This window comes from Poecilia formosa, unplaced genomic scaffold (assembly GCF_000485575.1).
Source record: "Poecilia formosa unplaced genomic scaffold, Poecilia_formosa-5.1.2 Scaffold369, whole genome shotgun sequence".
Lineage (NCBI taxonomy): Eukaryota > Metazoa > Chordata > Actinopteri > Cyprinodontiformes > Poeciliidae > Poecilia > Poecilia formosa.
The window spans coordinates 394,096-406,930 of NW_006800308.1; the positions used below are offsets into that span (position 1 = coordinate 394,096).

A 12,835-nucleotide genomic window follows, 5' to 3' on the forward strand; every position below is an offset into this window, starting at 1 on the left:
ACCTTCGGCAAAGCGTTTTCTCTTCTAACGAACATATATCCCTTCCTTTGACCTGACTTGTTTGCTCCACACATGGGTTTTTTTTCACAGACGTCAAGTTTCATACGGTATTTTACACTGTGTCAAAATTATCCGATTTCAAATGGCCAAAAAAATACATGAGTTGGTTAAGATTATTTCTGCAGCTACAGTAGGTGAGAAACCTAAAAATGGCATCTGGTGTTTTTATTTTCCTCTTGTCTGCAGTCCCTCCATACATCCAGCCCTTCGAGTTTCAGCGCTTCACCATCGGTCAGCGCGTGTTCATACCTTGCGTGGTCATGTCGGGCGACCGGCCGTTGGATATCACCTGGCAGAAAGACGGACGGCCGATCCCCGCCAGCTTGGGTGTGACGGTCGACAACATCGACTTCACCAGCTCACTGCGGATAAACAACCTGACACCCGACCACAACGGCAACTACACCTGCATCGCCCGAAACGAGGCCGCCGTCGTGGAGCATCAGAGTCAGCTTATTGTTCGAGGTAAGAAAGCAAACCAACTTTACCCTTGATGTGACCCTCGGCTGCATGCCTGCAGGCTTTCACTAGAGATTCACCAATGAGACTTGTGTAGTCCATTTCTGACCTCCAGTTTTTGTAGAGTTAACATTCTGCTGTCAATTGTAGACTATTAAAAATGTTTTTTTTTCCTAAGAGTGATACTTATTTTATAATAGAAGCACAAGTTGTTTCACATTGCTTTCTTAGTAGTATTTAAAAGAGCTGTTTCCTACCACAAAACATTCCTATTGTTTACTAAGTCTTTCTCGCTGTTCCTGACTGAACGTCAAACATGCGAAAGTTATTGGATGTCTATCATATTTTCTATGAATTTCAAGTTCAATAATATACTAGCAAGCACCCAACTTGGCATACATTTTCAAAGAAAGTAGTTTTCTTTCAAACATGTTTCTTCTTCTCTTTGACTTAATTTTTAGATATTTCTGTAATTCTAAAAAAAACAAACAAAAAAAAAAATTATAATTTTGAGTTTCTGACCAGTCATTGATCAAATCTGTGCAAACAAAAGTAACATGCATCTGTGCATTTCTTGGTTTTACTTTCCCCAATGAAAATACACTCTCCCTGTGTCAAAGACATCAAATGTATGGTGCATAATAATAAACTGTTCTCCGTTTGTGTTGGTGTCTGCGCGTAGTTCCACCTCAGTTTGTGGTTCAGCCTGAGGACCAAGACGGGATCTACGGGAAAACTGTGACCCTCAACTGCTCTGCTGAAGGCTATCCACCACCCACTATTGTTTGGGAACACTCCAAAGGTACATTAAGCACAGATGATTTGAGGGTTCGCAGAGTCTCCACCTTAATCAAGAGAAAATCAGGGAGAGGCGCAGGCTGACTGAACAGATGGAGTGGGAAACAGCAGGGCAGCAGGTGCGTTCAGCCACTTGAGCAGTGCAGATGAAGAGGGGGCCCAGATGTTTGCTTCATCATTCATATAACCTGGGATGAAAGAAGGACAACAACAGAGTAGAATGACTTTGAATAAGTGTGTGCGTGGGTGTGTGTGTGCGTATTTGTGTGTGCCGGCCAGCTTCAGTGATCAAAGGAATAAAAGAATCAGATGTGTTTTTCTGTCTTTGATGGGCTCTGCCTGTGAATTCATGAGAGGCAGGCGTCGGGTCTCGCTAACTCTGGATCACAGTGAACGGATGGAGCTGACTGACTGAGTTATTAGTAAAATAATTTGTAGTATTTAAAATAAGATCTGTGGGAAATTATTACAATGTTAATTTTTTTTTTTTTGCTTTAGTTGTGTTCTTTGGAATGTCTATCATATTTTCTGTAGATTCAACAGTTCAATAAGATATTAGCAAACACCCAGCTTGACATATATTTTTATTGTACGTTGCCAAAATGAAAGGTGTACCTTGGTTTACATTCCTGTATGGGCAGATAAACATAGCAGCAATGCAAATACAGGACTGTGAGAAATCTTTCCCCCTTATAGATTTCTGCCATATTTCTTCTAAAATGCTTTAGATCTTCAAAGGAGAGAAAATAAGCAGAGCTTTTGTCAAATTGATACATTTTTGGGAAATAATCCATCTAACCTAGCCTGCCCTTACGTGAATATGTAGTTATCTTACTTGCTACGTTCTGAATTAAACGTAATTAACAATAATGTTGGTTAACTTTCAATAATCACACAGTAGGATCAAGAGAAAAATTAAATACAAGACGTTGAATAGAGCGTAGCATTCAACCTCATTCGACCATTTTTGAAATTCGACAGCAAAAATATGATTATTTAGCAGCACACAAAGTTTTTATCCCCAAATTGATTAAAAGACAACAACAACAGAAGACTTGTCCATCCAGTCTTACATGTTCAAGCCAGACCATTTTACCACAATATGAATGAATATGCCTCGACGGCAAGATCTCAACATATTTAGTGAGTTATCTAACGCCTGCGTTAAGAACATCGCTAAATGAATTTGGAGCGTGTTTTTCCCGAGACAAAAAAAAACAATACCAAACTGTTTATGTAATAATACTATTGAAAATAGGCGGTGCGGTTTTGTCTTCAAGGAGCTGAACGCGAGCTCAGCTTTCCTCCTTGATGTGGCTCCATTTCCAAGAAAAAATATATTTAACCAGGCACTTTGAAGAGGTTCTGATGTTGGGGTGATGTTGATGTTGAGCGTGAGAAATTGTGTGTAAAATCAGCTGACAACATTTTGACTTTTTATCAGTTTTGGACTTAGACCAGGAAATCATTGTAAGACATAAAAATGGCAGATTTGCAAAACTGGTAAGCGGAAGTCCTTGATCTCATTTGTCAGTTTTGCAGCAAATACTGTGATGTGAATAGAAAACACTGAACTGATTGAACAATTTTACCCAATCAGAATATAAATACATCTATGCAGCAGCAGAAGAGACTAAATTCAACATTTCCACACTCCTGGAGACTCCAAGTACACAACAAATGTGTTTTAAGGCTAAAAAAAGTTTATTTTGATATGATATTTTGCAAGGATATCATGAGGGAGAACACGAAGGCATCACTTCATGAGGTGCAGCTCAAATGCATTCAGGTTATGACAATGAAAAAGCAATTCAACAGGAATTCAACCTCTGGAAAATAGAGGTTTAGGAGTGGCCTAGTCAACGTCTGAACTTGCATCCAATTAACATGTGTGACCTTAGATTGTGTGTTGCTGCTCGGAAAATCATTGATGTTGCTGAATTAAAGCCACTTTTCATTGGGCCGGAAATTCCTCCACACAGAAGACACATCGGTAGTTTTTGCAATCGCTTGATTGCAGCTGTTGCTACCAAACAAGGCACAGCCCGCTATTAGGTGGTTCGGATTCCCCTAACAATTTGAATCATTATTTGAAAATTGCTTTTTTACTTTAGTTTGTCTGATGATGTAAAACTTTTAAATGTAACAGGAAATCTGTAAGACATGTTCTATGTACAGTATCTGCTTTTCCTTAAAAAAAACATATCTTTTTTTTTTTTTTTTTTTTGCCTAATCTTCTTGCATCAGGTGCCGGCGTCCCCCAGTTTCAGCCCATCCTTCTGAACAGCGGCTCTCGAGTCCAGCTGCTGAGCAACGGCTCGCTGCTTATCAAACACGTTCTGGAGGACGACAGCGGCTTCTACCTGTGTAAGGTCAGCAACGACGTCGGAGCTGATGTCAGCAAGTCCATGTACCTCACCGTCAAAAGTAAGAACTGGTGTTTAATGACGAGCTGTAGTTTCTGTTTGTTTGTTTCATGAAGCCCGCGATAATCATCACACCTCAATTTGTCAAAATTAGATTATGTGACATAGTTTGAGTAAGCCTTGTTAAACTGTGTTGGAGTTCATAGATCATTGGATAACAACAAGGATGAACAAACTAATTCTGCTCCACTACTTTGGACTGTAAGGGGTAGACTTGGGAATTAAGATTCAAAGTAGCAGTTTAACTGATTGAAGTTCATCTTTTACTCAGAATCGTGAAGAAAGGGATTTTACAGCCCTAAATCATCTCTTTTTCCTTTCATAATAAGGAAAAAGAGATTATTATAATTCAGAATCAGCTTTGGCACCAGAGACCAAAAGAGTGCCCAAAGCCCTGTTTTATTTTTTGGCCTAATTTTAGGATTGTTTGGACATTTTGAAGGAATAATGAGCTTTATGTTGGTTAAAGGTAAAATCTGAGGTGTTTGTGTGTTTTGCAATTGTTATCAACGAGTATAAAGGTTAAGGTAAATATTTGAAATGCTCAGAATTAATGGGATTCTGATGCCATGTAGTGAAAATAAACTTGATGGTGATCATCACTTTTAAGCATATTAGTAGAAAAAGAAGAAAAAAAATCTAAGACTCAAATTCAGGGTTTTGAAAAATTGTCAATAATTTAACAACAGCAAGCGCAGCAATTCTTTCTTCAGTAGTTTATGTGATAAAAATCAGAGACTCTGCTAAGCATCAGCGTGTCCCCCCCCCAGTCCTCCCTGCAGCGCCAGGAGTGGCTCCACATTTTCATGGCGCTTAGATGTGAGGAGAGCTTATTTCACTTACAGTCATCAAACTGGAGTATGAGCCTCCCTGCTGATGGGCAGTTCTGTCTCTATTTTATCTTCCTCTCCGTCTCCTTCTCCCCTCGTCCGTCTGATACATGAGTATCAGACGGACTCAATAGAGGAGATTTTATCTGTTTGAAAACGGGGGTTTCGGTCTGACCCGGTGCATGGCCACTCTGGAAGAAGAGAATGTGTTTGGAACTGTCCTCGTGGGTAAATCTGCGTTTTTATATCAGTGATATCCGTTGACGTGCCGTAGATGCTTATGTGTCACCGTGATTATGTCTCCCAGTGTTCAAGGCTGGGAAGCTGTCAGCACTGCAGAAAGCCCACTCAGAAACAAACATACTGTGTTTTCATAGGTCAGTTTTCTGACTGTGGCATCCAGTTGCTATGCAGCAAGCTGACCTATGGCTGTGCTAACCTCACTTATCCACGTTCTACCACACACAGAGAAAGAAAATCCTGGTAGAAGCTGCTGTGGACTCGACTTGTAGCTGAATATCGAGCTTAAATCATACACACAAAATGGATGTAAGGTCATAAAGACCTGCAACTGAAAATTCAAGCTTATTAAATGACTATACTTTATACGTTTAACAGTAGGATTACAAAAAGCAGCTGCAATGTCACATAGCCCTGATATTCTTGGCACATGGTTGGTTTTTATAGACCAACCTGATGTGCTTTTCTGTCAGTAGCAGAAAAGCACATCAGTTTTTTCATGAGTTTATTCATACTGGTGTTGTTTGCCTCCTGCTGGTGTATGCGCATGTACTTTACACACATGTAAGGAGGACGGATAGGACGGCATGTTTTTCCTCACTCTGCTCCAGAGCCTTGAAACAGTATCTCTGCTGAGAAAATGTGTCTATCTCTGCGTTTGTGTAGGTTTATTTGTTATGAGGGGCAACACAAAGTGCTCTCAGGGTTTTTTTTTTGTATTTCAACAGTGTTGTTATCTCTGAACAAAAAGCTTTAGCAGGGATCTTCAGTTACATTTTTATGGTCCACTCAAATAACTTTTTCTTACAACCAGGCTTCAGAATATATATGTTCACATAAGCATTAAGTAAGATTTAATAAATACAAATAAGCATTGAAATAAAAGGTTTTTTGACTAGAATTTAAAATATTAGATAAAATATAGTATATGATTAAGTAGAAAAACTGCTTTAAGGTAAAACTTATCTGATCTTAGTCCTGTTTATGTCATCTACGCATCATTAAACAGCAATAAGATTTAAGTGCACCTTGCTGCAGCTGCTTGCTTCAATTATTATGCTGTTTTTGGTGTATGGATAAACTAAGGTGTATATTGTACAATTACAGTAACATTGATTGCGTTTATTTAGACTCTTTATGGTTCCTTTTAAAAACCATTCGATTTAAGCGAGTCTTTTTTTAATAAACTTTTGTCTCTTACTTTTATTAAATTTTGTTTCTTGCTCATATGGAGGTGATTCTACATCACATTTACTAATAATTTAGTTTTGCAATAACTGTGTTTACAGACGCAAAGCTAAAATTGTCCTTTAATCACACATAAAAGTACTAATTTTTTTTCTTTTTTGGCAATATTACATCTTTTATGAGTTAGTTTAGCTCAGATGCAGCCCTATTTTCTTGCTACCCCGACACAATACTCTATGTTTCTAACGCTGCTGTTATTGGTGTCTGAAGTCATTACATGCTGGCTCAGCCACACTCTTTTCACTCATCAGCAGATCACATTTCACATTTCAATTCCCAAAATGTACTTAAGTATTCAAGACGCTTTCAATAAAGGAGTACTTACTCACATGAGCGGTTTGAAAAGTGGAGACCATTACTGTACTCATTTTTTTTTTTTCTCCATGTGTGTCCTATCCAACAGTGTAGCACTCAGAATTGAGTGCCAGGGAGAAACCCAACACATTTACTTTCACAACTGGAGCATTACGACACAGACATTTTCAGCTCTGGAAAAAATTAAGAGATCCCTTAAAACTATCAGTTTCTCTGATTTGACTCTTTATAGATGTTTGAGTAAAATGAACATTGTTCTTTTATTCTATGAACTACTGACAGCATGTTTCCAAAATTCCAAGCAAAAATGCAAAAAAAAATTATTTGCAGAAAATGAGAAAAGATGCAGTGCTTTCAGATAATGCAAAGAAAAAAGTTTGTATTCATTTAGAAACAACAATACTAATGTTTTAACTCAGGAAAAGTTCAGAAATTAATATTTGGTGGAACAACCAATGAGGCTTAATTTTTTTTCCACTGTTTTATATATGTGTGTTCATTTCAAATGCAATTTGCAGAGATGGCCGAAACTGAAAAGATAAAGAGGGAAATAAGAATAGAAGAGAGAGAGAAGGATAAAGAGAAGTTGAGAAAGCATAGAAGTCTGCTTCTACTCCTGCAAAAACACAGGAAAGAACAAATAGCCGTGAATCTGCAGAGACAAAACAGCATATGAATATGTAACATAAACAACAGCACTAAAAAGCCCATGGTGCTATTTAATACAAGATGTATTCCTGCTGATACTATCATGTCTGCAGCTCAATGTTTTTTTTCTGTTTTCACTTTTAAATAAACATTACTCGCATGGACATATTTTAGTCTTTATACTTACTGAGGGCGTTTTATTATTGAGGATATTGGTGTATCCATGTGTGGTGCAATCTGTGCATTCTGGCTCCATGCAGTGTGTGCAGTTGTGAATGCCAGCATGAGACGATTGAACTCTTGAGTGCATTTCAGCCTCATTTAAATCAGTCAATACCTCAATTAGAAGCTGCCATGGGGCTCAAGGGAAGAGTAGTCTGCATGTTGCTCTGCTTTATTTGCACTCTGTCTTTCTCTGTTTATACACCGCCATCTGGTACAGACAGATTCAAAAGGCAAAACAGCAGTTTTAAAGTTTCTTTTTAATGGTGATATTCACATCTAAAAGGAAATTTTGGATTGCTGAATCAGCACATTTTGAATAATTGCAGCATTTTTCAAAGTGAGTAAGCATTACTTTGCTGTCAATGTCTTTCTTTAAACTGCAGTCTGATGTAGATATTCATTGCTAACTGAAATTGTTTAAGGTCATTCTTGATTCTTTTGTAAGTATTTCTACAATTATTTGTTGAAATAATAATAAAAAAAAACATCAATGTGATTTTTTCCCCAAAAATAATTAAATATTTTCTACCACGAGGTTTGTAAGGAGTCAAGTTGAGTATTGGTAAATTAGTGAAAATTATATCCATCATACCTTCACAACCGAATGTGTGAAGTGAAAAAAACCTGAAATTATTGTTATAGTTATCAATTCCAACCATTTTTTCCGAGTACTACAGTCAATCAGCCACACATGTTTATTTGGACATGATGTTTCAGCAACAAAGTGCTTTGCATCATAAAAACACGAAAATACAAAGTCATTTCTGCAAACATCATACAGCCACCAATGGAGAAACAAGTAACAAACCATATTTACTAAATTAGAATACGAGTCCTGATGGGGCCCATTTGTCAGATAAAAAGTTCAACCTTTAAGCAACCTGTGGCATACTTTTCAGTAAGCCCTCATTTCTGAATTATTCTTTTTTGATCTGCTGTATATTCAGCTATTGAATGTTGTTTTAGCTGTAAGCAAAAAAAAAAATTGTCATAATTAACAAAAATAAAAGTTTCAAAACACCACTCTGTGTTTAATTAAGCTATAAGATTTGTTTCACTTAGTTTGTGAGCTGAGTTAAATAAGGGAACTTTCCAATAACATCCTGGTTTATGAAAAATGACTGCATAGTTTCTTTAAGCCAGTGAAACACTTTCTAATTTGTGATCATTGCCTTATTTTTCTCATACTTACAGGAAGGTGAAGAGGTTTGTGTAATTTTCATTAACGTCTTTATATCTAATTTAGCTGTTAAATCCGTTTTTATTGGAAGACAAAAAAGAAGTGTAAGAAACCATGTGTAAAACTGATCAAACCTATTATAGCCAATTGTGAAAACAAAAATCAGAAGTGAAAAACTGACTTGCTTCAGGGATCTATAGAACTAATTATGTTGTAAAATTGATGCTTTTGTGGATAATTTAGTTTTTTTTGGCGTTAAATAACTGTTTCAAGCGTGATTCTTCTATTGTGCTACAGAAAACATTGCAATGTCTCACACTGTGAGGTGACTGTGCGGTCAAAGGAGATGAACACCCAAACTCATCCCCAATTTCTATTCCAGCCTGGTCCCTCCATACCTCTCTGCACCTCCCTCTCATTTTTACCTCCTCTACGTTCCCTTTTTTTCTCGTCTTCCTACTCACACGTCTTTCTTTTCCCATCTGCTTTTTTATTATAAGAGCCCTGTATCACTGCTGCATTTTAAGAAATACACATCAACGGAGCAATTACAGACTATGAAAAAGAATACATTTAGCCCGGGGCAAAGTGAGTGCTGCCTGGTAGATGCAGGGAGATTAGATGAGAAGATGAAAAAGCCTCACCTTAGCGTGAGGCACTGGAGCACAACTAAGATCAGTAAAGATCAGATAACGTGTTATCTTTGATTCATCCACACTTGCACAAGCATATTGATACAAGGTCAAAGAGAGACTGAAATGTGTCTTATTGCACAGATAAATTAATGTAGTCACACTGTGGTGTAGGCAGCAAAACGCTTAAAATTTTCATTGGTGCTATTTTTAAAATTGCTCAAATGAGCAAACATGATCTTCACTGATGCTAACTCGCATTGCCAAGGTCTAAGATTTGGATGGGGAAATAAGTTCCCATTAAGGAGCAATAACATTAGAGAAGGGGCAGAGGAAACCACAGTTATAGGACTCACTTAAAATTCATAGTTGCTATGCAAAATAAATCAACAGCTTTCTCGGCGGGGGCAGTGAGTAAGGTAATGATGGTGTGGGGATCGAGGGAGAGGGCGGGGCTGGATCGGAATAAGAAATGAGGTTTAAACATAGGCAGTCCCAAGTCTGACACACAAAACAAAAACCCACACTAACATACAAGCACCTCACGTGTAAATATAAACACATGAAAACAGCACAACTCTTTGATTTTGTTCTTTTTCTGCTTCTAGCATGGAAAGGTAGCATGTGGAAACAAAGGCAAACGTGTTCAGCGGATCTGTGTGATTGTTTGCGTGGGTGGATGTTGTGCGTAGGGTGTGTGTGTGTGTGTGTGTGTGTGTGTGTGTGTGTGTGTGCATGTGTGTGTGTGCAACATGTGCTTCCAAATTGTTGGTCTGAGTTTAGCATACAAAGTAGAGACCAACTGTTACATTTTACTGTTATCAATAACTTCTTCGTGTGCAGGCATCCGTCCATCCATTGTGACGGTCGTAATAGTCAACATTGTGTGGTGCATGTTTTCCGCCTCAATGAAGTTGTTTTTCTTCAAGGACACTATTCTTCTTTGAGAGTCCAAAAACATATTTGCTAGGTTAATTGCAAACTCTAAGCTACACCTGGGTATTTAGTCTTGAATGTCTCAATGTTTCCTCATTGTTGGAACGGTGACCCGTCGTTGTGACACCCATTAAGTCATTGAGATATGAACCTGCTCTGCTTCAACCGTGGAAGTTTTACCAATTGAGTAGATGCTGTAATTGGTATGTTACATTCATTTAATCTTTCAAAGAGAGCTGATCTAAATTAGTATAAAACAAGACATGGCTTCAAAATCCTATTAATATAACTAGATCTATTTTCCCGTTGACATACATGAAGGATGAAGGACAAAGATTGGAAAAATAAAACAAATACAAATAAAAAGTGAGACAAAAACAGGTTTGTAAAGGAAAACATGGTGGCTTAACCATTTGAAATGCTACATGAAATTATTGAATATAGAATGTCAAAGAAGATTCAAGCAAAAAAAAAAAAAGTAGAAATTTATAGAAAGAACCAAACAGTGTTGGCAGCATAGCTGATAACTTTAGCTCTTCAGTCCTATGTTTTATCTCAAATTAAAGGTGAAGGACATCCCAATTTTGATTAACAGAACCAGACCTTTAATGATTAAACACAACCAATGGTTTATGGACATTGGACCCTTAAAAGCAACATTAAAGCTGCCAAATGGCCCTTTTCTGTTAGCACCTAGCAGCACAGCTTGAGCCGACTCGAAGTATCTCTACACCCATCAGGGTTTTCCAGTACAAAGTCGTGCAACATAATCTGCATGTGGCAAAAAACAACAACAAAAAAAACACTGCAAAACAACAATGGTGGACATGGTATGTTAACATACTGCTCGTCTGACATTGTCCTTAAATCTCCAAATACTTTAATTCTCTGTTGAGTTTTTACAAATACTGATTGGATTATTGTAGAGTTGCTCTTGTGATGCAACCAGTGACTTCACCCCTTTGCCAATCAGTGACTGTCAATCTGCAGATGCTGTGTTTTCAACCTTTGTGCACACTAACAGCCCCCCAAAATGCAGGTCTTTTTGGGGGGCAATGTATGCTGGGACAATGTAACCATTATTATTGGAAAACCCATATAAAGTTAAATTATCCATTAAAATTAACAGATTAAAAAGAAAAACCAACACTTTACAGTGTCTAATTAGAGTTGAATTTAGATAATACAATTATTTTTGTGGAGAAAAAAAAAACTAGCACTAGCTTTTGCTAGTCACTTATCTGGTAAAGTGCTAATGTTAGCTTAAGTCATCCAACTTTCTTATTTTGTGTGAACTACAGTCATTAAGAAAATCTATTAAGATTAACATTATTGTACAGCATAATTTTTTTACCACTCAATCATTTCTCATTTCCTCCTGTGGAAGAGGTTCAGTGAAGTCTGATCAGGCTGTTGCCAAGTCCAAAATGGCTGCTGGAGAAAAACAATGAGGCTCATTCTGTCCTCCTTCTTAACACAACAAACTGTCAAATGGAGTCAGTGATTAGCTAAAGCTATCCAGCTTCAGTCCAAACATCATAAACCTTATTATATGTGAATTAAAGAACTAACCTAGTATCTTTTTGTTTGTAATTGTGTGATAAAATACAATTTTTAAGATATTAGAGGTCTTTTCAAACTGTGTTTGCTGTAGCATCACTAAAATAATCCGCAGCATTTATTTGGCCAAATGAAGGCAAACAAATTCAGAATACAATTTTTTTGAAACTATGTAACACTTCACTGCAGCTCATGCGTAGAGTCAAAATAAATGCAGTTTGATCCGTGGAACTCCTGTACAGCATGTGTCTTCGACAGTGTGAGCATGTCTCTACTTCTGTTTTTTTTGTTGTTTTTTTTCTTTTTTTTAACTTGCATGCATTCTTTCTTTATCATTGCATACAGATGCACAGCACAGAGCAGCCCAGGAAGTCTTTGTTTGTCACTGTGTGTTTCTGAATGCGAGCGTATCTGCTTGTCTCGGTGCGTGCATGTCTGTGTTTGTGCTTGTGAGAGACAACGGCACGGCCAGCGGACTAGTCTGCTGTGTACGAATAATCAAAGTGGTCTCTCTCATCATTAAATCATGGCTGTCCTGGTGGGAGCCTAAGGAGGGAGATAGAGGGAGTGAGTGAGGGATCATAGTTAACGCTGCAGGGGTACATGCTCTCTCCCTCTTCTCCATCGTGTACCGAGGCTGAGATGTGTCATGAGCACAAGTCTTTTCTGCTCCCTTTGCTCGCCCACTTAGCTCCCCCAGACACAGCCACTCACACACACACACACGCACACGCTCGTGCATATGCACACATAGTGAAACACTCCTGCTCGCTGATATGTTATTCAGGAGTGTACAGACATTTACACTGACTCAGACACACAAACTGCATCTTTTCTAGGAAGCAAAGACCTCTAACCGGTGCTGCACAAGGATCTGCCACATGTAGCTGACATTACTGCTCTGTACAGTGGCACGGTGTTCCCTACATCATGCTGGCTCCCCAGATACCATAAACATTAAATGAATATCATAATAATAACAAGTTATACCGATCATGTGTCAGGCTGTCTTTTACAAATGCATATAAAGGTGAACAGTGAGTTTGGCTGGAGCCTTTATATTTTTGATGAGCCATGATTTTTCATTACGTGTAACTTGGCAAAGGAATACACAGTTTTCCTAAACTAAGAAGACCCTAAGTCTAATTTATCAAATCTTGGTAGTATTGTAGAGAATTTCACCTAAATTTTCTTACAAACATTTCAGTATTTATTTATTTTTTAAAATTGAGCTTTTAAAAAAAAAAAAAATCTGTCAAGAAAAAACAAATGACTTCT

At 37.8% G+C, this 12,835-nt stretch overlaps 1 protein-coding gene across 5 annotated transcripts in view; it reads left to right on the forward strand.

Moving 5' to 3' along the window:
• The window catches only part of dscamb (Down syndrome cell adhesion molecule b), a 124,316-nt gene that overhangs the window by 88,652 nt on the left and 22,829 nt on the right, over positions 1 to 12,835 (forward strand). For all 5 annotated transcript variants that reach the window (XM_016662340.1, XM_016662339.1, XM_016662342.1 and 2 more), the window contains exons 9-11: positions 247 to 525; positions 1,202 to 1,321; positions 3,565 to 3,744. In XM_016662340.1, the coding sequence (XP_016517826.1) occupies positions 247 to 525; positions 1,202 to 1,321; positions 3,565 to 3,744 (579 nt within the window). The remainder of the gene's footprint in view (positions 1 to 246; positions 526 to 1,201; positions 1,322 to 3,564; positions 3,745 to 12,835) is intronic.